The 25,617-nt window shown below is 40.3% G+C and overlaps 1 protein-coding gene and 1 long non-coding RNA gene across 2 annotated transcripts in view; both read left to right on the top strand.

The window, feature by feature from the left end:
- LOC140690699 (uncharacterized) overlaps window positions 1-25,617 on the top strand; it is a 316,124-nt gene that overhangs the window by 150,545 nt on the left and 139,962 nt on the right. The gene's annotated exons all lie outside the window — the stretch shown is intronic.
- On the top strand, window positions 5,378-20,792 carry LOC140690697 (trafficking protein particle complex subunit 9-like). The gene is made up of 2 exons (XM_072952611.1): window positions 5,378-5,663; window positions 18,827-20,792. Exons 1-2 carry the CDS (start codon window positions 5,616-5,618, stop codon window positions 19,073-19,075), a joined length of 297 nt encoding a protein of 98 aa, XP_072808712.1. The 5' UTR covers window positions 5,378-5,615; the 3' UTR covers window positions 19,076-20,792.

Raw genomic sequence — 25,617 nt, 5'->3', positions numbered from 1 at the left:
CCTTTTCATTATTCAATTAAACTGTACAGCATTGTGACATAACAGCAAGGAATGATCTGGGAAGTGTCGTAGTAAATATGGACGTCAATTAACAAAACTAGAATTTAATATCCACTAAAATATAATCTTTTTCTCTCTAAAGTTACCCTCAGTTTTCTCCAATAAAGCCAAATGAAGATTAATTTATTTACAATTTAAGTCTGATTATTTGATCATATAGGCTTTTTTTGAAATTGACTGTGTTGGAAGTTTTAATACGGAGTCTCAGGGTAGAATGTTAATAAGCTTTGCTAAGGCCAGGAAAGCCACGCCAAGATTTTCATGGGTTTCTGCCTTTGAGATTTAGGTAAGTTCTTTTCTCATTAAAATCCTTAAAATACTTTTATAGTCCTATATCTGTTAGGAAATGATCTTCCTAATTTGTCTGATAGAGCCACTGGGGACCTAAGTGTTTTTAGTCTCTTGAGGGATCAGATTGAGGGAAAAGATAACTGTTTCAAGTCTGCTTACATAGGTATAATTTATCAAATTGCTGTGAACCATAACTAGCGTAAGGAGAAGAGATTCTTTATGTCTGTGAAACAGGTTAAAAGCCAGTAGTATTTGAAACAATATGAGAAATTATAACCATATTCACCAGTTTACTCAGTCCCATGTAACTAATTCTTTTTATGAGAGTTTTCATTAGAACTTTAAAATTTCTTACCCAGTTTAGTTCAGTGCTATAGTTTGAAATTTATTAGAAATCAGTAAATCTCCTTGAAGAGAAAGCATTTTGCAAAATCACCAGAAGAAAACAATTAACTGTCTATAAATGACAAAAGATTTAAAAGCATGTTTAAACACCGTTACACTATAATCAACAAAGAAACCTGTTCACTATATCCATAATTATCACTGGTAACATTTCAGATACACCAGAATATTAGGGAGTCCATATAATTTCTACAATATTTATATTAATAAAAGTTTCTCTTTAAATATAACCGTAGAAGTTTTATGATTCATTTGATAATACCATGATGTTTAAAATGCCAAATGAAACTTACTAGTTTAAAATCTCTCTTTGGGATGTTTTAGCGGCCTTCTGTAGCACCCCAAACTTAACTGGAGATTAAAAGAACTTTAATTAGAATTTGATATTTGGGAGCTTGTTAAAAGATTTCAGAACACTTGGTCAGATAAACATATAGATCACTGTAAATTAGTACTAATTCATTAACAAGAAAATACGTCAAAGGTAAAGGCAGAAGAGATCATCTAAGTGGTATAAGAAGTTTTATAATCTGTTAATGAAGGTGCAATAACATTTTAAGAAAAGTTTTTCCTCTTAACAGAGAGAATACCAAATCTACTCTTGTACCAGCTTACTTCTAAGAGTCATTTACGTTGCCCAATTTGATTCTAAACTTAGCCAATTCTGACCACGTACAAAACTCTTTCCTCAGGTTTTCTCTTCCACAAGCCTTCCACAGATTTCTATACTCATATTAGTGTGTCCCTTATTTTCTCTTCCATTCAGAAGTAACCTGCTTCAGGAGAAATTCTCTATTTTTCATTAACAAAATATAATTCCATTCTTATATCTTACTTTACACATTTATATTATTTTCCTAGGACACTGCGATCATTCCCTTATTAATAGAGACTATTTCAGGGTGGCACCAATCATTTATTGATATTTCTAAACACCTTTAGTTTCACTGTAAGAGGAAGTTAAATGTTAAGTTATTCATCTTTCAATCTTATTTTATCTGAAAATGGCATAGCTATTTAATAAAATCCTATCATTTAACTTAATTTAGCACAACTCTAGAATTTAAAGATACCAAACATTTACAGATTATCTTAAGCATACACTTTAAAAATATATTTTAAATAGTTACCCAAAGCCCTCATCTCATTTGCATTTAATTTCCTTAAAATTTAACCACACCACATTACTGTTATTTTTTTTTGACAAATCTGCAACAGATATAACAGGATCTTATTTGACATTCATTAAGCCTACGTACATTAAAGTTATTATACTTAATATTGATGACTTTAAAGATGTCTATATTAATTAGAACATACTTAAACTAAACAATATCAAATATTACCTTAATATTGAATATTTTCCATTTCACGTGACACTGAAAGTCAATTCGTTCAGTTTTTATTTTAAAAATACTTAATTTTTAAGCTCTTATTTTTTAGGTCAATTAAGCAGAGCTCTTTGACTTTGATTTTTCTTTTTTAGCAGTAGAAATATCTCACATCTATAATGTGTACGCAGGCTTATAAACAGACAAAAGCAAGAGATCTCATAGCTCAACTTTAAAACTTACTTATAAGATAGGTATAATAATAGTTGGAGTAAGCTGAATTTGATGGCTCAAATCACTAAGGCTTACTATTTATGAAATAGACAGTTAAGATTGCTTGACAAAGTCTGAAGGACCCGCCAGAATTCTGAGTTCTAAAATGCCAAAAATTTCTTGGCCTTATGTTCTATTTCATTGAGCTAATTAATTAGGCTCTGTCCTAGGTCACTGTTTGATATATTTACATTTCTGATCGGCAAGACAAAGACACACACTTCCAGTTCCCCAGAAAACTGCTCTGTCACCCAGACCCAATTTTATGTCCTTAATTGGCATGTTTTTATCAATGAGAAGAGCTGTAAACAAAGAATTCCATGTTATAAAACTTTAAGGTTTACTTTATCATGTCTTCCAAAGCTTGCATAAGGCATTTAGTAAGGTCTCTTTTCCTTGAGTTATAAGTTAAACCCAGGGTAAAACTTTTATTATATTTTTTATTAGCCACTGAATATTAGTTTTCAGTTTTATGTTATATTGGACGGCTCAAGTAACTCTACTGGTTTCCTTTACTTTGTTCAATTAATATTTTCTGAGGGACAGATATGTGCCCAGCCTTATAATACCAAGAACTGGAAGCGTTATTCCATTGAAATATATCTATCCCACAACATAATTAAGCAGAAGGTTTATATAAAGACCATTTAAATATACCAACTTTACAAACTTTTATCTCAATTTTATTAAATCTTATACCTTTAATTTTTATATTTATTAGGTTTAATCAATAATTCTTATTTCTAGAAGGAGTGCTAGAAGCCTTTATTTTTATTTTTTTTTTTGTGCATTGTATCTAATTTTATAGAACAGTCTCTAGGATGCCCAAGTTTCACCTAAAGAGCTTAGGCCATTTTCAATTTTTAATTTGATTAATTGGTCTGTTGTCCCAATCATTGTTCAAGTATTTCAGTCTATACATACATATATTTTAAACTGTGGTTAATTAAACGGACTTGTTTGAACTTTAATGTTGGGGGGCAGTAGGTGATCTCTTTGGCCCCTTTTTTTTTTAACTTTACATAGTGTTGTATCAAAACCTTGTATCCAAAAATATCCATTTTAGTTACCTCATTCAAAAGAAATATATAAATTATTTATCCATTTGGGATAAGCCCTGATCTTTATTTTTTCCGACATTTTTACGATACTTTTTCCAGTTATTCAAACTAATTAACATTAATTAATCAAAGTTTATATTAGCATCTCCAGAACCATTTATCGGAAAGGAAAAACACAAATGTAGCTTTTCAAACCAGTATTTTTTTTAAACTAAGTTCTTAGGTTAAACATTAGATATATTTTTCTACCTTTAAACTTGATTTTAATAGGTACCAATAAAACATGTTTATAATGAGATCTCTTTCAACTTTCACAAATTTAAAACTTTTTCCAAATTAAAGGATCCATCATTTGGCCATCAATTTATGTATATATATATATATTATATATATATATGTGGTGATTTTATATATATATATATATATATATAATATATATATATATAATATATATATGTGGTGATTTTAAAACAATAAGTTGAAGAGGCCCTTCCACATGAGAGTGGGGGTGTTGTCTAAATAAATTTCAAAGTTTTACTCTCCAAAAGCTAAAGGCCTTTGTGGTCCAGGCTGATGCAACAAAATTTAAGATGGTAAAATATCTGAATATTGGTACAAAGAATTGCTTAGAATCCAATTTATTTGCGTGGCCACCATATGTACAAAATACTTCTACCTTTTGTATGGCAGAGTCCAAGGTTCCCTTTAAAAAAAAGTACACATATATACACATACATACACACACTTAAAACACCTAGAGAAAGATAAGACATTTACATTTCAAGGACACAGGAAGAGAAATCCAAGTTACCCCTAAAGGGGATTTTGTTTTTATAATGTCAGAATTCCAAAAAATGTTTTTATCAGGCCTGGTAAGTTACTTTCAGAGTGAGTTTTTTTTTTTTTTCTAATTCCCAATTAATGTAAGTTTTGTACGTATATAAACCTGGCTGGGGTAACAGTTGGAGGCTGGCAATCTGTCATTTCCTTTTATTTCTTTTCTGTTTTTAATTTTTTTGAAAGTTCTATTCCCCATTGTAAGGTCGGGTTCTCAGAATAAATTTGCTAGTAAGATTTCCCGCAGGAACAACTCTATGGCATGAAGTCTTTGCCTCTATCACTCCTGCAAGATTTTCTGTCACCCGAGAAAGCTGTTTCCAGCCAGGAGGAGGGCCTCATTTTTGGAGTTGAAATGTTCCTCATACGAGTTTTAATTTTATCCTGAAAAATTCAATGGATGTAACCAAATTGAGGAAAACATTAGACCAGGCTCTTACCTAACCACTCAGTCCTGAACCCAGTGTCTTTCAACTTGGACCCACTCGGGATGTCTCCACTGGGTGAGTATTTTCCTCATATGTTTCCACCAGCCCCACTTCGGACGTGTCCTCAAGGTGGGTTTTTCCTGTTATCCTACAACCAGGGCCCACCCAGTATGTCTCCACTGGGTGGGTAATTTACCCCAGTTTCTTTCAACTGGAGGGCCATGTACCTAGATACACCGCCAGATGAAACTCAGGATCATCAGCCAATATGTGAGAACCGAGAAACAGGAGAGACTCACCCAAATTCATCTGGACCCCCCGAGGAGGCTGATGGGCACAAAGGGCCACTGCTGGTACCAAGGCTCCGGTTACTCGGAGAGTCCAGGTGGAGAGAAGTCTGCTCTGGGTCCCTTCATGTTGGCCAAAACTGTTGACTGAAATACATGTTCAGCCTAAAAGTTTAGAGTTATGTTTTATTTGGTGGGAGGACTCGAGCCGGGATGACAGCCTGTCAGATCTCTTTGAGGGACTACTCCAAAGAGGTTGCGTAGGAGCTAGGATATATAGGGGCTTTACAACAAAGACCAGGTTGTTGGAACAATAAAAGATTGCTTATTATCTAAAGAAAGCCAGGTATCTCAAGTTCAGGACTTTAGTGCTTTTCTATGTATGGGAGGAAGCAAATATTTTGGACTCATTGAATTCATACTTAAGACGAGCACCTAGCTATCTAGGGCAAGTATCCTGTCCTTTCCTATTCTGAGTCTGCTCAGAGGGCACCATTGTGAGTGGCTGAGAGGCTGGGCTGCAGGCCTATCCTCGTTGGGGGTGGCGGCAGCTGCTAATGACTTGGTTTCAGCATTCTTTGTTTACTGACATGGTTGCAGTATTTTCATTCACATTGTGGTATTTTCGTTCACAGGCTGATTATGGATAATCTGCAAACTTGGAAAGCAACCGAGATGGAATTACTGCAGGTACCTTCTACTTTAGTAAGCCGTGTGCATACATAAAGATGGAGGAAGCATACAAAAGGGTTTAGTGGTGTAGGGAAGGGTTTCTGCCCATTACAGGAGAACGCAATGCAGAATTCCTTAAGTCCACCTTTCTTTTCTGTAGTGGTTTCTGAGAACAGTTTATGGTAATTAACCAACACTGACAAACGGTGGCACACATTACATTTAAGAGCTGGCCGGCTGCAAACTTGTGTTTTGGACAGGTGGATTTCATAGGCAAGTGGTCAGGTGGATGGGAGAGAGATGGAGCCAAGGCCTGGGCCCAGATTCCGGTTTAAATGGCCATTACATCAACATAGGGCCTTGGACTAGAATGTAACCTCTCTTAACCTGTTGGTGAATATGTGAAATGGGCATGATAATATTCATTTCTTCCTGGGATTGTTGTAAATTCTAAAGAATATTATAGCACACATGAAGCACTTAACACACTGGCACTTAGCAGTGTTCACTGTGTGCGGCCGCCAAGCTTGGTGTGTGTCAGAGCCGAAAGGCAGCATTTGTCTATTGAGGACGCACTGCCAGCCCCTTGGCTAGGTTGTGAATTTGGTGATTTCCTTTAATGTTTGAAACTCTATGTGCCATGGGCAGTTATTTTCATGGACTGATGAGGAATCTCAGGGTAAAAACACTGTGCTATTTGTCCAAAGTCAGACCATAATTTTGGGTGCAGGGGCCTCAGTTCAGCATGGGCCCCTGTGCCTTCTGCCCTCTCCATTCAGCACCAGAGCCAGATGTGGGTTCAGCTGTCTCCCAGCCCAGAATATCCGGCAGGCCGCAAGACACACCTGGCCCTGCGCTGCTTGAGCAAAAACTCCAGAGGAGAGGCAGTTAGAAAAGGGATAAACATAAAAACAGACGACTGCAAATTGTGATCATCTCTGAGAAGGAAAGGAACATGCCTCGCCGTGCAGAGCTGGGCGTTTTCCCGTCGGGGCTGCTCTGGGGGCGTTCATCTCAGCTAAACAATCTCTGCTGCTGCACGAAGGCAGGAAGGCAGGGCGTTTGTGGCCAGGTAGACAGGGCCTTGTTAATCATAATCACTCCCCATTCAGCTGCAGCTGTCACGGGCAATGACCTAGTAAACACATGTCGGCCATATTCATCACGCACTTTGCTTGGTAGTTTTATTGGCCCCACTTTTGAGATGAGGTAATTGAAACTGGGGAGTTTGCTGCATGCCCGTGATTACCTTGGAAATACCCCCACTGGTCTTTCAACCTAGACTGGTGTGGCTGTCATGCCCCAGCCCTGTGAATGTCATGTTGTAGCTTCTCCGAAGCGGCCCAAATGACTGACATTGATATTCTTAATTCGTAGGAAATGGTATGTGACAATAAGAGAAAAAGGGAGTAAGAAATTGTTTTGAAAACTAGAAAAAATCCCAATTCTTCCCCAGCTGGGGGAGCGTACCCTGTGTCACTCACCCCACTCACTGCCTGGCATCTCCTCCCTGCCAACTCCGCGTTCAGAAACCACTCTGAGCGTTTGAAGAACATTTTGCCTCATGACACTGTTGAATACTACCTGCGACCTCTCTGTTCCTGGTTAACTCTCTCTTCAAAGCCATTTTAATTTTATGCAGGCTCCTCCGCTCCGATGTAAGATTAGCCTCTTTAAACTTCTTCATGCAGCTCCTTAATGAAGATCTTGGGAAGGAAACCCAGCCAAAACCTGGGAGGTATGCACAAAGTGACTGCAACCTCAGTACTTTGTGAAAGTCAGAATCAGAGGAGTGGGTGACTCAGGAAAGGCTTTTTTAAGGTAGAAAGGGGAAAGTGAAAGGACACAGGGTGTGTGAGAAAGAAGCATCTCGGTCCCAGCCATCAAGGCACCTGCGTTCAGGATGGTGTGTGGAGAGTGCAGAATTCTCACAAAGAAAGAAGTGGTGGGATGGAAGGGAGGACAGTTGGGTACTTTACTGGGGAGGGAAAAAGTGGGTTGAACATTTCCTAGTTGAACAAAAGGATTGTGACATGTTATGCTTGTATTTTGGATAGAAGGGTTTTGTGAGGACAGGCCTTGGAGAACGCTCTCTGGCTGGGGTGTCAGCATAACAGAGAAACACAGAGAACCAGGCTGACCCCAAGTCCCCTGCTGGGGGAGAGGCTGCCCGCCAATTGGAGCCCTGTTGGCTGCTTCTGGGACCTCAGAGCTCCCTTCACAACCCAGTCCTTTTGATACAAGAAAAAAAACGTGGGGCATGAGAAGGGCTGTGTCCCAGGCTTTGATTGAGCCCCTGGGATGTGCCCCACCAGATTCTGTTCCTTGGCTTCATGCAGTAAAGTATTGAAGAGCTAGCCAGTGTTGAGTAAAGGTAGATTTATTCAGAGAGATACATTGAAATGCAAGAGAAACATCACGACGTGTGGGGGTTTGATGCTCAGATTAAAAGTAGATACACACTCCACTGACTGAGTGTGGGCCTTCTCCGAAGAGGGAGAGAGAGGGGTGCCCGCGAGGTGGCTCTGATTTGCTCATTTTCTTGGGCTTGGTGGCTTCATATGCTAATAAGTAGAAGGACCAGCCTTAGGGCAAGGGGCCGGGATTCCCAGGGAGTTAGCCATTTCCCAACCTGTGACCTTTTGTGGCTAGCCTTGCAATTGCCTTGGTGCCTGGGGCTGGGTTATTCACAATGCTACTATTACAATGGGTGTTTAATGAAGCTCAAGCTCTGCTAGAAGTTAAATCTCTTCATTCTGAGCCTCAAGGCCTATTGGGGGTTGAATCCTTCACCATTTTGTTGTTAATTGCTGTGGCCTTCCTTGAATGTCTGTTCTCTGCCCCCTTCCATCCTGTCTCACTGTGATGACACAGAGAGAGCAAAGGCCGGGCCCTGCCTGTGCTCCTGCATTTAACAGCGGGAGGTGTGGGGTTGTCTTATGATGACTCTGAGTGGTGAGAAGAATGTTTCAGATTTTCCCACGTGAGACATGGGGACATGCCAGCAGCCACCGCAGATTTATGTCACGGGCATTATCGCTTGTGTTGTTATGGAAAAAACAGGCCAGCCAAGACACAAGCACCACTCGGAGGGTGGGAGTACTGAGATTTACTACGCCGGCGGGCTCAGAGCGGCTTCTGTTCCAAAGGTCTGAGCACCTCCAAGACCTGCACATGAGGTTTTAAAGGGTTAATTACAAGTATGGGGCTCTTAGCCAATAAGGCTCAAACAACAAAAAGCAAAGATACAGTACACTGAAGCTTATCAATTTGAAACAGATCACGTTACAGACAATTGTTGACCTTGGATTTACGAGTTAGCTTGTTAGCCCAGTAAACTGACACTAAACTTCAGATTTACGAGTTAGCCCGGCAAAACTTAGATCAGTAAACCGACTCTTATCACACTTGGATATGTGAATTTGCTTGTTAGCCCAGCTGGGCTTTTCCTTCACTGTGTCGCTTATCTTTTCTATTTTTCTTCTTTAAGTATTTAATCCAAATTTAATATCAAGGTTGTTTGGAAAAGAATTTCTCTTTCTTTTCTTTGGGGCTCTTTTGGGGTGGTAGGTAATTAGGTGTATTTATCTGTTAGTGGAGGCCCTAGGGCTTAAACCCAGGACCCCGTGCACGCTAAGCACACGCTCTACCACCAGCCCCATCATCTTTTTGCTTTAGCTGCCAAGAATCTTACAGCTGAATTTCTAGTCGGCCTATAACATTTGCCCTGATTTCATGGAATCCATTTTTATGACTTTATCTCCCCCTGGTATCATTTAAGCGTTGGATCTCCATTTTCTCTTCACTCAGTTTTGCCTTTTTGTTGTTATGATTGTTAAGCTGTGTTGAAAAAAATTGATTAATTTCTCTTTTAGCAGGAGGTTGTAAGTAAATAAATATGTAAACAAACAGCACACTTAAATGGTTTTATACATTCTAATCTGTTTAGTAGTTACTTAAAAACCGAATTGGTTATTTACAGTGATAACATTTTTAAAATAGTTTTTAATTTTTTATAATGATATAGCTGATTTAAAATATGATATGTTTCAGCTGTACAATAGATGCTCCATTTATAGTTACTGAAGAACATTGGCTGTATTCCCTGTGTTGTATGATACATCCCTCTAGCGTGTTTACATTTCATGTTGCAGTTTGTATAAGAAATTTGGGTAACGCAGAGTCTGGGACGTGAATGTGTCTGACTCAGGTTCACGCAAACCCTACCTGTCAGACCACAGGTCTTCACTACTGTCTACAGGGGAGCAAGTGGAGGCAGCTCTCATCAGCGCTGGCACCACCCTCTGAGTGGCAGTGACAATACTGACTGTCTGTGGACGTGCAAAATGTTGTTCCAAAGCTTTACATGCATTTCTGCATTTAACAATTAAAGCCCTCCTGTGAGGAAGTGTTTTATGTTTTTAATGAATAATACATTTTATTTTGATATTGATAGAATTCAAACCTACGGAAAATTTACAGAAGTAGTACAATAAACGCTTAGATACTGTTCACCTTAATGGGCACTATTTGGTCTTTTGTGTCTGGCTTAATTAGGTATAAAGTTTCAAGGTTCATCCATATTGCAGCCTGAATCAGTACTTTATTCTTTTTGTTTGATAATATCCTTTTTCTTTTTTTTCGTTTTTGGTCTATTATAAATGTTTTCATTGAAGTCTAGCCAGTTTATAATGTTGTGTCAGTTTCTTTTGTACAGCATAACACTTCAGTTGTATAGGAATATTCGTGTATTCATTTTCATAATCTTTTTGAACATAAGTTACTACAAGATATTAAATATATTCTCCTGTGCTATACAGTGTAATCTTGCTGTTTATTCTATACATACTCAGTATCTGCATATCTTGAACTCCCAATTTATTCCTTCCCACACCCTCTCCCCTCTGGTAACCATAGTTTGGTTCCTGTGTCTCTGTGTCTGTTTCTGTCCTGTAAATAAGTTTATCTTTTTGTTTCTTTGGTTTTTTTTTTTTTTTTTTTTAGATTCCACATATGAGTGATCCTATACGGTAATTTTCTTTCTCTTTCTGGCTTTCTTCACTTAGAATGACATTCTCCAGGTCCATTCTTGTTGCTGCAAATGGCATTATTTTATTATTATTTTATGGGTGAATAGTAGTCTATTGGACAAATATACTGCAACCTCTTTATCCAGTCATCTGTCACTGGACATTAAGGTTGTTTCCGTGTCTTGCTATTGTAAACATTGCTGCTGTGAACATTGGGGTGAAGCTATCTTTTTGAATTACAGATCCTTTTGGATATATGCCCAGGAGTGGGATTGCTGGGTTATATGGGAGGTCAATTTTTTGTCTTTTGAGGAACCTCTATACAGTTTCCCACAATGGCTCCACCAAACTGCATTCCCACCACAGTGTAGGAGGGTTCCCAATTCTCCGCAGCCTCTCCAGTATTTATTGTCTGTGAACTTCGGAATGATGGCTATTCTGACTGGTGAGAGTTGGTACTTGATTGCACTTTTGATTTGCATTTCGCTGATAATGATATTGAACATTTTTTCATGTGCCTATTGGCCATTTGTATGTCTCATTGGAGAAATGTTTCTTTAGGGCTTCTGCCCATTTTTGAATTGAATTGTTTGTTTTTCTTTCTTATTAAGTATAAAAGCTGTTTACATATTCTGGGAATTAAGCCCTTGTCAGTCTCATTCATTGCAAATATTTTCTCCCATTCCATATGTTGTCTTTTAGTTTTGCTTACTGTTTCCTTAGCTGTGCAAAAGCTTGTAAGTTTAATTAGATCCCACTTGTATATTTTTGCTTGTATGTCTATTGCTTGAGTAGACTGCTCTAGGAAAACATTGCTGAGATATATGTCAGATGTTTTGCCTATGTTTTCTTCTAAGAGGTTTATAGTGCCTTGTCTACATGTTTAAGTCTTTATCCATTTTGAATTCATATTTGTGTATGCTGTGAGGGAGTAGTCTAACTTCATTGATTTAAATGCAGCTGTTCAGTTTTCCCTACACCATTTGCTGAAGAGGCTGCCTTTACTCCATTGTATGTTCTCACCTCCTTTGTCAAAGATTCAATGACCAAATGTTTGTTGGCCTATTCTTGATAATTTTGTTTATCCGTTCATTGATGGATGGATATTGTTAATAACTTTTGGCTACTCTGAATGATACTGCTATGAATATTGATGTGAAAGATTTTGCGAGAATATGTTTTCATTCTTTTGGCTGTGCAGTTGGCCTGCCACATCTGTAGTTTCCTCTTCATGGATCCAGATGGCTGATTGTAAAGGGACTCAAACATCCTTGGATTATGGTATCCAGGGTGGGGTGTTCCTGAAAGCAACCCCCCGAGGATACTGAGGGTTGACTCTATATGTAGGAGTGGAATTGCTGAGCCATATGACTCTAAACTTTTGAGGAAACACCAGGCTTTTCCAAAGAAGCTGCACCATTGCCACTTTCCAACGGCTGTGTATTGAGGGTTCCCATTTCTCTGCCTCCTGACCGACACTTGTTATTGTCCAAGATTTGATTATAACCATCCTAGTGAGTGTAAAATAAGATCTCATTTTGATTTAGATTTCGCTAGTGATGCTGAGCATCTTTTCATATGCTTATTGGCCAATTGTGTATCTATTTAAATCCTTGGCAAATTTAAAAATTGTGTCGATTTTCTTTGTATTGCTCAGTTGTAAGCATTTGTTTTATATCCTGGATACCAGCCTATTATTAGATATATGCTTTGAAAAATTTTCCTCCTATTCTGCAGACTGTCGTTTCACTTTAATTTTTTTAAACATTAAAACAATTTCTTTATAGGGGAGGTAATTAGATTTTTTCTTTGTTCTTATTTTTGTCTAGAACGCACTCTATCACTTGAGCTACCCCCTTCCTCTTTCATTTCACTTTCTTGATTATGTCCTTTGTAACAAATGGTTTTAATTTTGATGAAGTCAATTTTATCTGCTTTTTTTTTTAATCACTTGTGCCCTTGGTATTGTATCCAGGAAGCCATAGCCTATACTATGACCACAAAGATTTATACTATGTCTTCTTTTAGAAAATTTATACGTTTAGTTTTTACGTTTCTGTCTGTGATCCATTTTGAATTAATATTTATTTGTTATATAAAATACAGGGGTCCAGATTCCAGATTCATTCTTTTGCCTGCAGATATCCAGGTGTATCTGCACCATTTGTTGAGTAGGCTATTCTTTCAATGGAGTGTTGTTGGCAAATTTGTGGAAAACTGACTATAAATGTAAGTTTTCCCCCTGGATTTTTTATTGAGTCTCATTGATTTATGCATTCAAACTTATGCCAGTACCATAATGACTTGAGTACTATAGATTTGTAGTAACCTTTGAGTGAGTCCTCCAACTTTGCTCTTCTTTTTCAAGATAGTTTTGGCTGACCTGGGCCCCTTGCATTTCCATATGAATTTTGGATTCAATTTTCAATTTTTGGAAAGAAGTCAGCTGGAATTTTGATAGAGATTCCATTAAATTTGTAGATCACTTTAAGGAGTCTTAACATTTTTGACAATATTGTCTACCATTCCATGAACATGGGGTGCCTTCCATATATGTAGATCTTTTAAATATTTTTTGGTGATACTTCAAAATTTTCAATGTACAAATCTTGTAAAATTTTGTTTAATGTATCTCTCATTTTATTTTTAATGCTGTTGTAAATGGAAAGGCTGAGCTTCCTAAGGGTGGGACTATATATCAATTTATTTATTTCTAGGATTCCTACACAGCAAATACCCTAGGTTTGTATTTGCTACATAAATCTGTCCACAATTCTTCCCATCCCTGTGTTATAAGAAACCAAGACCTAGGTTAAGCTGCCTGAACACCTATGTGGACGTGAGAAATGAGGCCCTTGGGTGGGGCTTTGTGCAGATGATACTGAGAGCTTATTCGGGATGGTTCATCTTAATTACTTTTAAACAATCCTTTCAGTGTATTTAGTCAGATACATTAAGAACATGCCCTTTTGATGTGCAGAGGATCTAAGATTAAAATTTTCAAATAATTTCTAGTGTGTGTGTTGTACTTGAAACCTAATTTGCATCAATCTTTGAAGATTTGTGTTTCAGGAGCTTTGACTAAAGAACACCTGTCTTTACTCAATAACGACAACTAAATGCTCAAGCAACATGTAAGAGTTTGAGCAAACTGCCCCCGCCCCGTAGTGCTGGGTGGCTGCAGCCGCAACTGGAGTCAGCGCTTATCTCTCCCAGTGCGCTTGTGCTGATCTGCTCAAAGGGGTTCGTCCAACAGTTTGTCGGTAGTCTTTTGAACAAAGCCATAAAGCCTTGATTTAAGGTTGCTGGAATGGAATCTATTCTTTTCAATATTAAGTAAGCGCATATTGAGTGCTTACTGTATGTTGAGAATTGTCCCTCAGCCTCACATGAAAATTATTTCTCTTAAAATCTCTCATATTTCCTTGTTATTCGCACTTTACAGATAAGGAGACTGAGGATTAAGTCTTCTCTCTTTTGTGGGGAGCTCATTAGCAATGATGGGAAGTTGTAAGGAAAAAGATATTGATTCATCCCAAGAAAACATTTTTCTGAGTGTCAGCATTGAAGAGGGTGACCACTGAAGAGGGTGATCATTGTTTGAGTGAGACGAGCCCCGGGTTGTACGGAATCAGCATCCCTGTCTGCACACGGCACATGTAGAACTTCGTGGTGGGTGAGGTGGTGTGGCTGAGCAGGGAACGCGGATGCCGGGCCGTTGGGCTGTGCTCAGGCCCGGTGGGGCATTCTCCTAAGGGCAGTGGACCGTCATTGACAGATTTTATGTAGGGGAGTGGGGTGCTCTCGTAGGTCACTTTTGTCTTGTAGAATGCTTAGAAACATTTAGAAAGCTCAGCAGGAGATGATGTGATGAGTCAGAGTACGGTGTCTGCGAGGTGTAGCAGTGTTCAGTTTTCAAGTGATTTTCAGTCCCAGGTATGTGGCTCAGTAGCCGTGTCACTTTGGATGATGCACTCAAGGAAGTGAAACAATTTACCTAATCAATTGAAGCAATGATGTACCGACTTCCCAGGACTGCTGTGGAAATCCAGTGAGATAACGTGTGCACAGTGTGCAGTGTGGTCCGCAGCACAGAGTCAGTGCTGAGTGAGTGCCAGTGAGTACCTGGTAGGTCAGGTGTGGGTGGTGGGACTCGGTGACTGAGGATATCTGGGCCCTAAATGAGGGGTACAGTCACATCTGTGAGTGATGGGCCTAAGCTGGGAGAGGCAGGGAGACCTTGCCCCCAGACCAGGGGCCCTGGGCAGGACGGCTATTGGAGGAGAACCGTGAAGTCAGCTCTTTACAGGTGGAGTTGGAGGTGCCCTTGAGACATCTAAGTGCAGTGTCACGAGCTCACAGAGGAGGTCTGGGCCCGGGCTGTGCATTTTCCTATAATCTCAATCCCTGAGGACGCCCAGGTATTGATCACTGAGCATGAAGTCATACTTGACAGGACAAGTGAATAGTAGTATCATCTCTGTCATCAAAGCTCACGTCTCTTTATTCATCATTCACTTTGCTAATTGGAAACTTACAGAGATCCCTTCACCGCCCTTCCCTGGGCTCAGGCTCCACAGAAAAGAGCTGGTGATTCTCCCTCTTTTCCAGAAGAGGACACATTTAGCTGGTAGACTTCTATACCCCGCCAGACTTAGAATTTTAGCTTGTTGGTTTAATTCTATTTTCTGTTGGCCATCTCCTGACAGGAGAGACGTTTTACCTCATGGTCAGGTTTCAATTAGCTGTTACTGAGAATTGCTGATCTGATCCATAGTGTATGTATTCTATTAACTTTGTAGAGTACTTATCATTTTTCTGTCTTTGCCCTTTAATTTTGTTTGCCCCTTCAATTTTCTATCCTATTTGGGGCCTTAATTTATTTTTTAATTAAAAAATGTCTGTTAGCAGTTAAGAAAATAAAAGCAAAGAAAAGATGCACATGATAGCTGAATTTAGAAAATATTTAGTATGTTTTCTGTCTCAGCGATGGAGGGTTCTAAAAACTTGTGAAAACCTTCATTACATAAGTTCCTTAAAATGCAGATTAAGAAATAAAACCTTCCTTCTTCATCTTTCAAGCTGCAAGGCTAATTGTCAAGAAAATGAGGGGAAATCCTCAGAAGCCAAGACAAACCAGAAAGTAGGGATTCTGGGAGATATGTGTGCCTTAGAAGCCCTGGGGTTCTGGTTGGCTCCTGAACTGAGATTCAGTTGCCCTGGCAGGAGGGCAGGAGGTGAGCCCGAGGCCTCTCACACTGGGTGTTGGATGGCTGTTCTTATGTAAGGCCAAGTACATCCTGAGAATCCTGCTTTACAAAAGGGTGGATTTGAAACAAAAGAAAAAATACATTCCTCAAGGCAAGGAAATAAGGAAAGTCATTTTTTTTGGAAGAGGGGAAAAATAACATATACAAAGTAAGGATTTAGTTTAAAGCTGTTATGGCATGAGAGTGACCACAAACTCCTGGTAGAAAATCTCAGCTCCTCCCGGAAAGAGAAGTTGTGTTTTGAAGATTCAGTGGACAGCCATTCTGAAAATGGCCTCCAGAGTCTTCTATATCAAGATACTGGACCCAAATACCTCCCTTCCATGGTCTCACTTAAATAACCAGAAAGGTTTTAAAGGAAAGAAGCAATAATCATAGTTCTATTTATTGACATTATTATATGCTAGGAATTCAGAGGTGACTATGGAGTTGTCTCCTCTTTTATGGACCTTACTTTCTATTTGAAATTGTTGGGAAACTTGGTGGAGGGTGTTGTTGGTCTGTTGCAATTAGCCAGGAGAGGAGATTAAGAAAGCAGTGAAGGGTGGGTGATATTTTTAGCTGAGGACAGTCCTGTTCAGTTGGCTTGTAATTGCAGGCTCGTTGAGTTGTCACTGGAGGGAGTTGATCTTATGGAAGATGGACTTAACTCAGGCCTCTTCAGAATGGACAAGTGAACCTGGAGAAAGACAGTCAAATCTGTGCAGACATTAAAGTCAAATTGAACGTGCTGTATCCCTGAGCCAAAGATAGGACAAGTAGGCAGCACTTCTTAAGGACAGAGGAGAGGCTTTTAAGGTTCTCCAAGAATGAATCCCAGGGAACCGTGTTGGCCAGTTGTCAAACTGTGACTTTGCTCTTTGGACGGTGTACCAACCAAGGGTATTGGCCTTTTATATGTTTTCATTTCTCTTTAATACATGTCAGGTGATGAGGACGTGGGCATAAACATTTGATATCTTGTCGAAGTGAGTCTTGGTACCTGCCTAGAAGCGCGGGCACAGCTACTGGTGCATCATACATCTTGCCGCCCATCCCGCTCCCAGGCTCCGTGATCACAGCAGAGTGGTTCCTTATTGAGCTGTCCGTCTCCTCTGTGACATCGTAACCAAACAAAAGGCTGGAGCGTATTAGCTTGGCTTTGCTATTTTCCATCCTTCTCTTCGAATGATGATGACTGGTAGTGGACCCAGTTACGTTTGCAGATGATTTACAAGTAGGGCTGTCAGTACAAACCTTGTAATCCCCACTGTGTGATCTAGAGAAGAAAGTTATATTCTTTCCAAATTGTTTTGATGCACTTATGTGGGAAAATGATGTACGTTTGAATGTGTATTTCCTCTCTGAAACATCATGGCTAGAGATGAATATTTGTAGACATGGAATGAGTTTTCTGTATTTGAACAGTATGGTCCCCTAAATTCTCCCCAGCTTCTTAAAGTCATCACTGGAGTGCTACCTCCAGAGTGCCCCAAATCATCCACCACTGCCTGCTCTTCGGACACTGTGAGTTTCCAACTTGGAGAAGGCTGCTGGCTGGTGAGGCATTCTCTGGCACATCTCTGGTTGGGTGATGTGAGCTTAGAACAGAAGACTTGGCAGACAGTAACTAACCACGATCACGTCCATTTCTGGAGCACTCATGGAGGATTTTACACCTATGCTAGTGGAATACGTTATTTCATTTAGTTTTCCCAACAATAATAATTAGACTTTATCACCTGTATTAAAAAGGAAACTGTCAAAGCGAGTGACGTGCAGACTTTGGACTGGAACCCGGGTCTTTCTGATCCCTGTCTCTGTTCCCTCCCCGGCCTATCCTTCCAAATGGCCTGGAGACTCTTCCTCAGTCTTGAGTTTCCCGCTGATGTTAACACTCTCTTTGTTTCTGGAGAGGAAAGCAAGTCTAAACTTCCTTTCCAGTTGGAAATGGAACGAAGAGTTAGCGTTGGAAGCCGGGAGAGTCTGTCCTGTGAAGAAGCGCTCTCCGAGCCACTTCCACTGGGACGTCACGTCCCTGTCTGGGCCCCTTGCTCAGCCTGTGCAGAGGTGACAGCACAGATGTGCTGAGCAGTCCTCCCGGACAGGGCAGTGAGTTGGAAATGAGTTTGGGGATTTGGTTTCATTAGATAGCTTCCTGAGGGTCTTGGCCTGGCACTTCGATTGGGAGCATTCCCTGTCCCACAGCCTCGTGCTCTGGGCCCGTGTAGACCTGACGTGGCCTCAGCCTGAGGCTGAGGGCCTGTGGTGATGAGGAGCATTTTAGTCCATGGTCTGCCAGAGGCTCTGACAATTCTGGGCTGTGGGACATTGTCCAGGATGATAATAACTCCTCCCCGATTTTCAGATTTCCTTGCCTGTGAGCCGGGGTAGTAATAGTTTCTGAGATGATTGTAATGATTCAGTAACGGGCGCAGCGTGTGCTGGCAGGTAGCTGGTGCTTAAGGAGAAGAAGTCGCAGTCACACTGTCAGCTTCTCACTGTGCGCTGTGTGCTTAGAGAGGTTGTGTGTTTGGTGAATGTCCCGCCCAAACCCTAGGGTCTAGATGAACTGTTGTTCCTTTTCTTTCCCTTCCTTTTCCTCTTTCCCTTCTCGGTGTCCCATGTTTAGGTAGGAGATTCCTCTATTTCAGGGAATACGGGCATTTCCAGTAAAAGGACAGGCGGAACGCGGAGAGGTGGGGCCCAGAGGGGGTCTGGAGCGTCTGCACAGCGCTGCTTCCCTGCGTTTCTGCATCCGGTCCCGTCAGTGCACTGAGTCAGCCTTCCTCTTCCTTCCTGTGTCATCGGGTCTCTGTTTTAAGGGAAAGCCTTTTTTACGGGTGTTTTTTCACTTACGTGTTTCGTTCAGATGCTTGTTGCTTTTCTCCCTGTGCTTCAGCATTCCGAGGAGAGAATTCAGCAGTGCAGCCTCCTCTCCGAGCTCTATGAGTTGATCGGCTTCCACTGCAAGTCCGCCTTCTTCAAGAGGGTGGCCCCCGTGCTGCGCACGGCCCCCAGTATCCCGGAGCCTGGCGGGAAGGCCTGCTCCCGCCTCCTCCTGCAGACGGTTCCTGGCTACAGTCTGTCGCTGGACCTGCAGGACTTCAGCAAAGGTGTTGGAACTAAAACATTGCTTCAGTCCCATTAACCATGCCTGGTTTGGGCCCTGCTCTCCTGTCTCATCAGGGTGAATTTTGATTCGTTTAGAACAGGGCTCAGCAGACTTTTTCTGTCAAGGACTTGGGAGTAAATATTTCATGGTCTGCAAACCTCCTGATCTCTGGTGCAGCTGCTCAGCTCTGCTGTTCAGACGCCAGAGTAGCCGGACAGTCCACACACCCACAGAGCTTTATTAACAGCAGTGGCTGGGGCTGGATAGGGTGTATGAACTGTAGTTTGTCCCCACAGCCTCCTCAGTATTGACACCTGCACCAGAGCGTGCATTTGTGACAATGGTTGAACCTACACTGACAAGTCATCATCACCCAGAGCCCATACTTGACACTCGGATTTACACTTGGTGGTGCGCACTCTGTGGGTTTGGACATATGTGCAATGACATGTATCCACCATCACAGCATCATACAGAGTCGTCTGTCTTAGTGACCTTAAAATGCTCCGTGCTGCACCTCATTCATTGCTCCTTCCCCTCTAGCCTCTGACAGCCACTGATCTTTTAGTCTGTGTGGTTTTCCCTTTCCCAGAACACCATACAGTTGCAATCAGACAGTTGCAGAACCTTCCCAGATTGGCTTCTTTCACTTAGTAATATGCATATAAGGTTCCTCCGTGTCTTTTCATGCCTTGATAACTCATTTCATTTTAGCACCCAATAATAGTCCATTTTCTGCATGGACCACAGTTTATCCATTCACCTACTGAAGAACAGCTTAGTTGCTTCTGAGTTCTGGTGATTATGAATAAAGCTGCTATTTACATCTGTATGCAGATTTGTGTGTGGACATAAGTTTCCATTTCGTCGAGTAAACACCAAGGAGCACAGTTGCCGGATCATATGTTAGGAGTACGTTTAATTTTGTAAAAAATTGCAAGACCGTCTTCCAAAGTATCTGGGATATTTTACACTCCCACCAACAATGTATGAAAATTCCTGTCACTCCACATCCTCACCAGCATTTGGTGCTGTTAGTGTTCTGCGTTTTGGCAGTTCTGACAGGTGTGCAGTGATACCTCGCTGTTTCAGTCTGCATCCCCTTAATGACAGATGCTGTGGAGCATCTTTCCATAGACTTCTTTGGCATCTAGATTTCTTCTTTGATGAGGTGTGTGTTCAGGCATTTTGGTCATTTTTTAATCAGGTTATTCATCCTTCTTGTTGAGTTTAAAGAAATTTTGGTATATTCTGGATGTCAGCCCTTTACCAGTGTGTCCCTGCCCTTCACCTGTAGCACTGGAGTTGTCCTTTGGGTCTCAGTGGAGTGTCAGCTCTTCATAGAGGTCCCCTGTCTTTCCTCAGCCTAAATACTGTCCTTGTATTTTTCACTTTCATTGACTCATTTTGTTCTTTTTAAATAGCATTTCCCATAATTTGTAAGTATATTAAAAAAAGGGCAATGATTGAACACCGCCTCCCCCACCAGGCTGTGTGCCCTGTGAGAGCAGAGGCCCTGTCCCCACTCACCGTTTCCCATGAAAGCACAAGGCACATGTCCATGTAAAAGTGTGTAACGTGGGGCCAAACCTGATGAGCAGCTATAACGACATGTGTTGGCTGCCATTTATTGAGTGGACTATGTTTCTGATCTTAATTATTAAATCACATGAATGAAACTTGTTTGTTTTGAAAAATAAAACAACAAAGCTCACCTCCATGTGATTGGTACTTTCTACTTCGCCTTCTGAACCAGGAGGGGATGTTCACCATCATTTTGTGGAGGAGGTTGGGGAGGTAAAGTAAGAGAGTGAGATCAAATAAAGTAAAAATGATAACTATCAGTTGGCTTTATTTTCACTAAGACATAAAAGTTACTTTAAACCCTATCTCAGCTGTTGTTCTGTTGTTTTATACATTTCTCATAGAATTAAATGGAAGCCCATTAAACCCTGAAATGAAAATTGTGTGCTCAGGTCCTGAAAAGTGTTTATGTCTATTTCTTTAAATGCAAATTTTCCCTGCTGGTTACAGAATGTCGAGGCGGGAACACAACAGTGCACTGTGTGTGTCTGCTGGCTTCACGGGCTGCTCACTGTCATTTTCATTTTCTTGTGTTGCAGTTTATGACGGTTTTCCATGAGATATATTGCTCAGCCTTTTCCTGAATGAAGGATTGAATTTTCTACAGAAAATCTTATGAAAGAGAGTGACAAGGCACATGGGTTTCCCAAAAAGTAATAGTTGATGTAATACACCCTCACTATGGTGAACTTTTTTAATACAAGCCAGTTGAAAATTTTATCACTTGGTAATATGCCACAAATCTGTCTTTAGAATAAAAAGATTCAAATTTTATAGAAGAAGCAGTTTGAATCAAGTAGAAATTATGATTTGTACACTATTTGTTGGTAGAACTTATACTCAGTCTTATTATAATTGCCTGTGGTAGGAACTGGATCATTATTTATTTATTAAAAATAAAATCCACTAGGTCCTATTTGCTCCATTCTTGATGCGGCAGTGCTGAGGTTAGTGAAGTTCGGCCAATTAGGATTCTTAGTTAGGTTTTCCAGACATTGATTTCAGCCTCTTTATCTTTTCTGCAATCTCCTCTTTTGTGTCGGCCTTTGGTCTTTTGACAATGTGGAAATACTGCACGGATCTGCCTTTCCCTTTTTTCCTGTCTTTGTGGGAAAAGATTTCTATAAGGCAGACTACTTGGATATTAAGGATTTTGTGTGGGGTAAGTTTGGTCAGTTCTAAGGATTTCAATTAATAAGTATTAATACTTACTATTCAGGTAATGACAGTAAAATTATAAACTAACTTAAGTATACATCAGTAAGTATAGTAGAGTAAGCCCATCACCCAGATTAAGGAATTCACAAACTTTTCCATATTTCCTTTATCCAGACCTTTGTTCTTTTATTTGTCCTTTGTTGAAGTATTTGACAGCAAATCCAAGAAGACATGTCATTTTACCCTATGTACTCAGGTAGGCATGTCTGAAAAATGAGGGCCTTTTCTTTAATCAGGTTTTTCCATTTGACCGATGTGCTCGTTAGGTACCGGCTGTATCAGGCATCTCACTAGGCATTAGGGATCCTTGGGGCAATGAGACAGTCCTGGCTCCCAAGGAATTTAAGGGCTGATGGAAGAAACTAACACAGGAGCTTGGGTGCCTCACTTAAGGTCCCTGCTGGATGACACCATTTGGACAAATTTGTGCACAATACAGTAGGATTCATAGAAGGGACTGGTCAGACTTGTAGGGCAGGCCGTGAGAGAGGCGGTCAGCAGGGCTACAAGAGGTGGAATCATTTGATAAGAATCTGAAATCCTTACTGCCAACATTTCTACCAAGCCCCCAGGGCCCATCACACACCACCCTGTGCTGTAACTGTTTTTGATTCCAGTTACCACATCTCCTTCAGGAAGGATTTTAAGGTGGAAAATATTTAAAATCCGTTATTGTTGCCAGAAGGGACATAGAACAAGGAACATGTAAACAACACAAATGTCCACCAGCACATGACTGGATAAAGAGGAGCTGATACATATATACAATGGAATACTATTCAGCCATAAAAGATGCCATTTGCAGCAACATGGATGGACCTGAAGACCGTCATTCTAAGTGAACTGGGGTGGAAAGAGAAAGAAAAATGCCATATGACTTCATTTATGGGGAATCTAAAATTAATAGCAATAATAATAAGACCACAAATGAACTAAATATTTTGATTTCTTGAATATATGTAAGCACATCTGACTGTCCTTTGTGATTGGATTACCATATTCTGTTTATTATTCTTTTGTAAATGTCCTTATTCCTCTGGTAACTGTAATTTTAAAAATCTAAATTTCTAATCTGTTCTTAGAAAGAGTAATTAGTACATATATGTAAACTAAAAATTGCAGTATACTCTATACATGTATTTACATGTAATATGTGTATGTGAAGTTGAACTGTAATAATTCTACCTAATAAAACTGAAAAAGGAAAAAAATAAAAAATTTATTTAAAAAAATCACCCCTCTTTAGACATTAAACCTTTTATTTCTGAGATTCTGTGAAAGACAGCATGGAAGTAGGTTTTTAAGATTTTCTCCTTGCTCCTCAGTGAGCAGCCTGGGCTGCACAGCTTGGCCGCCACAGTCACCCAGGGCTTGCCGGCTTGCGCCTCACTTGTTGGGAGGAAGTTTAGCTGCTTCAGGAATATTTATGCTCTTAGAAGTTGCTGAAAACCCCACAGAGCTTCTGTTTACATGGAGAGTGTCTGTCAATATACCCCATTTTAGAAATTAGAACAGAAAATTTAAACCCGAGAACTGACAAGCATTCGCTGTCCCAGCACATGGTCAAAGCAGTGTTGCCACGGTGGCGTGTGTTGGTTCTAGAAAAAATGCACCGTACACTCAAGAATGAGAGTGAAACCACAGATCTCATCTCAGCAATGCTATGAAGAGGTGGGACCCAAAGACCCTAAAACAGTGCTGAAGTCCCCAGATGTCCCAGAACACACAGAGCCATGGGACCAAGAATCCAGTGTCTCGTGGATCATCAGCCGTGGAGACGGCGTCCTGGGTCAGGAGGAGCAGAAGTAGGGATAGCAGGCACACAGCCCTATTACAGCAAAGCTTTAAAGGTGTTGAATTGACTAAAAGAGTGGCAAAGATTTGCATTTAGAATACTACATTTCCTCTCCTGGAGACGTTAGAAGGATAACACTGATTAACAGAGGATGATTGTAATGGATTAACTATGTTACTGATGACATGAGCTGCTCACACTAACCCTGCACTCAGTGTAGACTAAGCCTTTTATATACACACATCATTAGGTCTGTACACCCCTGCAATGTGACATTAAGCACTCATACAACCATGAAACCAGTGACTATAAAACAGTCACAAGGCTTCCTCTCCAGCATGAGGTAGCAAAACCAGCAAGGATTTTCAATGACAAAAGCCAAAATCACATATATTTGGGAAAGAAAGCAAACAAAACACTGAAGAACAATAAACCAAAAGAGCAGATGGAATGGAAACTTTTATTGAAGAAAGCAATGATTGATTCAATTAAAACAGGTAATGTCCCTGGTATAATTGAACCATCAATCCAAATTTTTGGAATAGTGGGTTGTGAAATTACTATCTCACTTAATATTGGAATTCCTAGTTGGACCAATTTGATATGCATCACTGGTGCGATGTTAGCTATTTAGGTAAATAACAATATTCATATTTTGTAAGTTAACAGGAATCATAACACAGGACTCCAGATTTAGGGAGAGAATGCAAACAACTACTATCATACTCCATCCAGTAAGGACACGTGTCCCTGCGTCACCAAAGCAATGAGAATTTGCACACAGAAAGCACAGTTCTCCAGTTGTGACAAGTACGAGACCGTGCGCCATGAATTACGAGAACAAGCAACTGTTTAAATGCCATGGGCAAATTTTTTATCATCTTGAAAACATCACTGATGCACTAAGTAAGAAAAAGAATTGTTTTACTAACAAATCTAACTGACACAGGGGTTTTTCCAAGTGAGAAGGTAATTCCAAAAAGTGCAGTAAAATGAGTAAAGATGATCTGTGCAGTGACGGAGCTGATATTAGACTGACCAGCATCACGATTTCTGGTTTTGCACTTGCTCTCTGTTCGTCACCTCTGACACAAGAATGCATCATATGATTTTTTTCTTTAGGGAAAAAACAGATAAATAAAATCTAACTAGAAGATGTGGTATGGAAAGCAGTAATGAAGTTGTCTAACCTAATAGTGCATCCAGTGTAATGTAGCACTAATTCGGGCACTAGAATTTTTTAAATCATGATTTATTTTATATCCTATTTCTATCCTAAAGGAGGCACTTAAAGTTTTCTACTTTATTCAACATATCTTGTGGGGGTTGTGGTATACACTGTATGGCAGTTTTCAGAGACTTAAAATCGCCTCTGTGGTTTTGGTCAGGAAAGGCAAGGCTCCCTCACAGCTGCGACGGAGAAGGAATCCCCGGAGTCCGCCTCCGGGCAGCTTCTGAACCGCATGTGCTTGCACATGGCACAGGACACCATCAGCAAGTGTAACTGTGACAAGGAGATTTCCCCGGGGCCTGGAAGGTGCTCTAACATTGTGAAGCCACTTGTTTCCCAGTTAGGTAAGGCTTGGAAAAATAGTTTATTAGAAGTGACTTCCTTTGTATGTGCCTTTTGTCCTGAGAGGTCACTAATTACCATAAATATAAAATACCTCATAATATAAGAGTTGAGGTACCGCATCTTTCCATCTACCTGTCTATTTGTTTATCATATTTATACTTAGGTTACACTTTCTATGATGTTCAATTCCGGGCACCAAAAAAGAAAGGCTACAAAATATTTCTTATAAAAAGCGGGAATGAGTCTAAGGGTTAAAAACCACTACTTCTAACAATAAAAGCCAGATAATACTTTTAATCTCAAATGCATCAGACCTTCCCGAATTCCTCCCTTAAGTTCACTGTTACAACAGTAATGGAATCTCTGTCCTTCCAAGACTCGGGCCTGATCGCCACCCACCCAGAT

The sequence above is a fragment of the Vicugna pacos genome, chromosome 31 (assembly GCF_048564905.1).
Source record: "Vicugna pacos chromosome 31, VicPac4, whole genome shotgun sequence".
In the NCBI taxonomy this organism is placed as follows: Eukaryota; Metazoa; Chordata; class Mammalia; order Artiodactyla; family Camelidae; genus Vicugna; species Vicugna pacos.
This window is presented reverse-complemented; position numbering and strand designations above follow the sequence as displayed.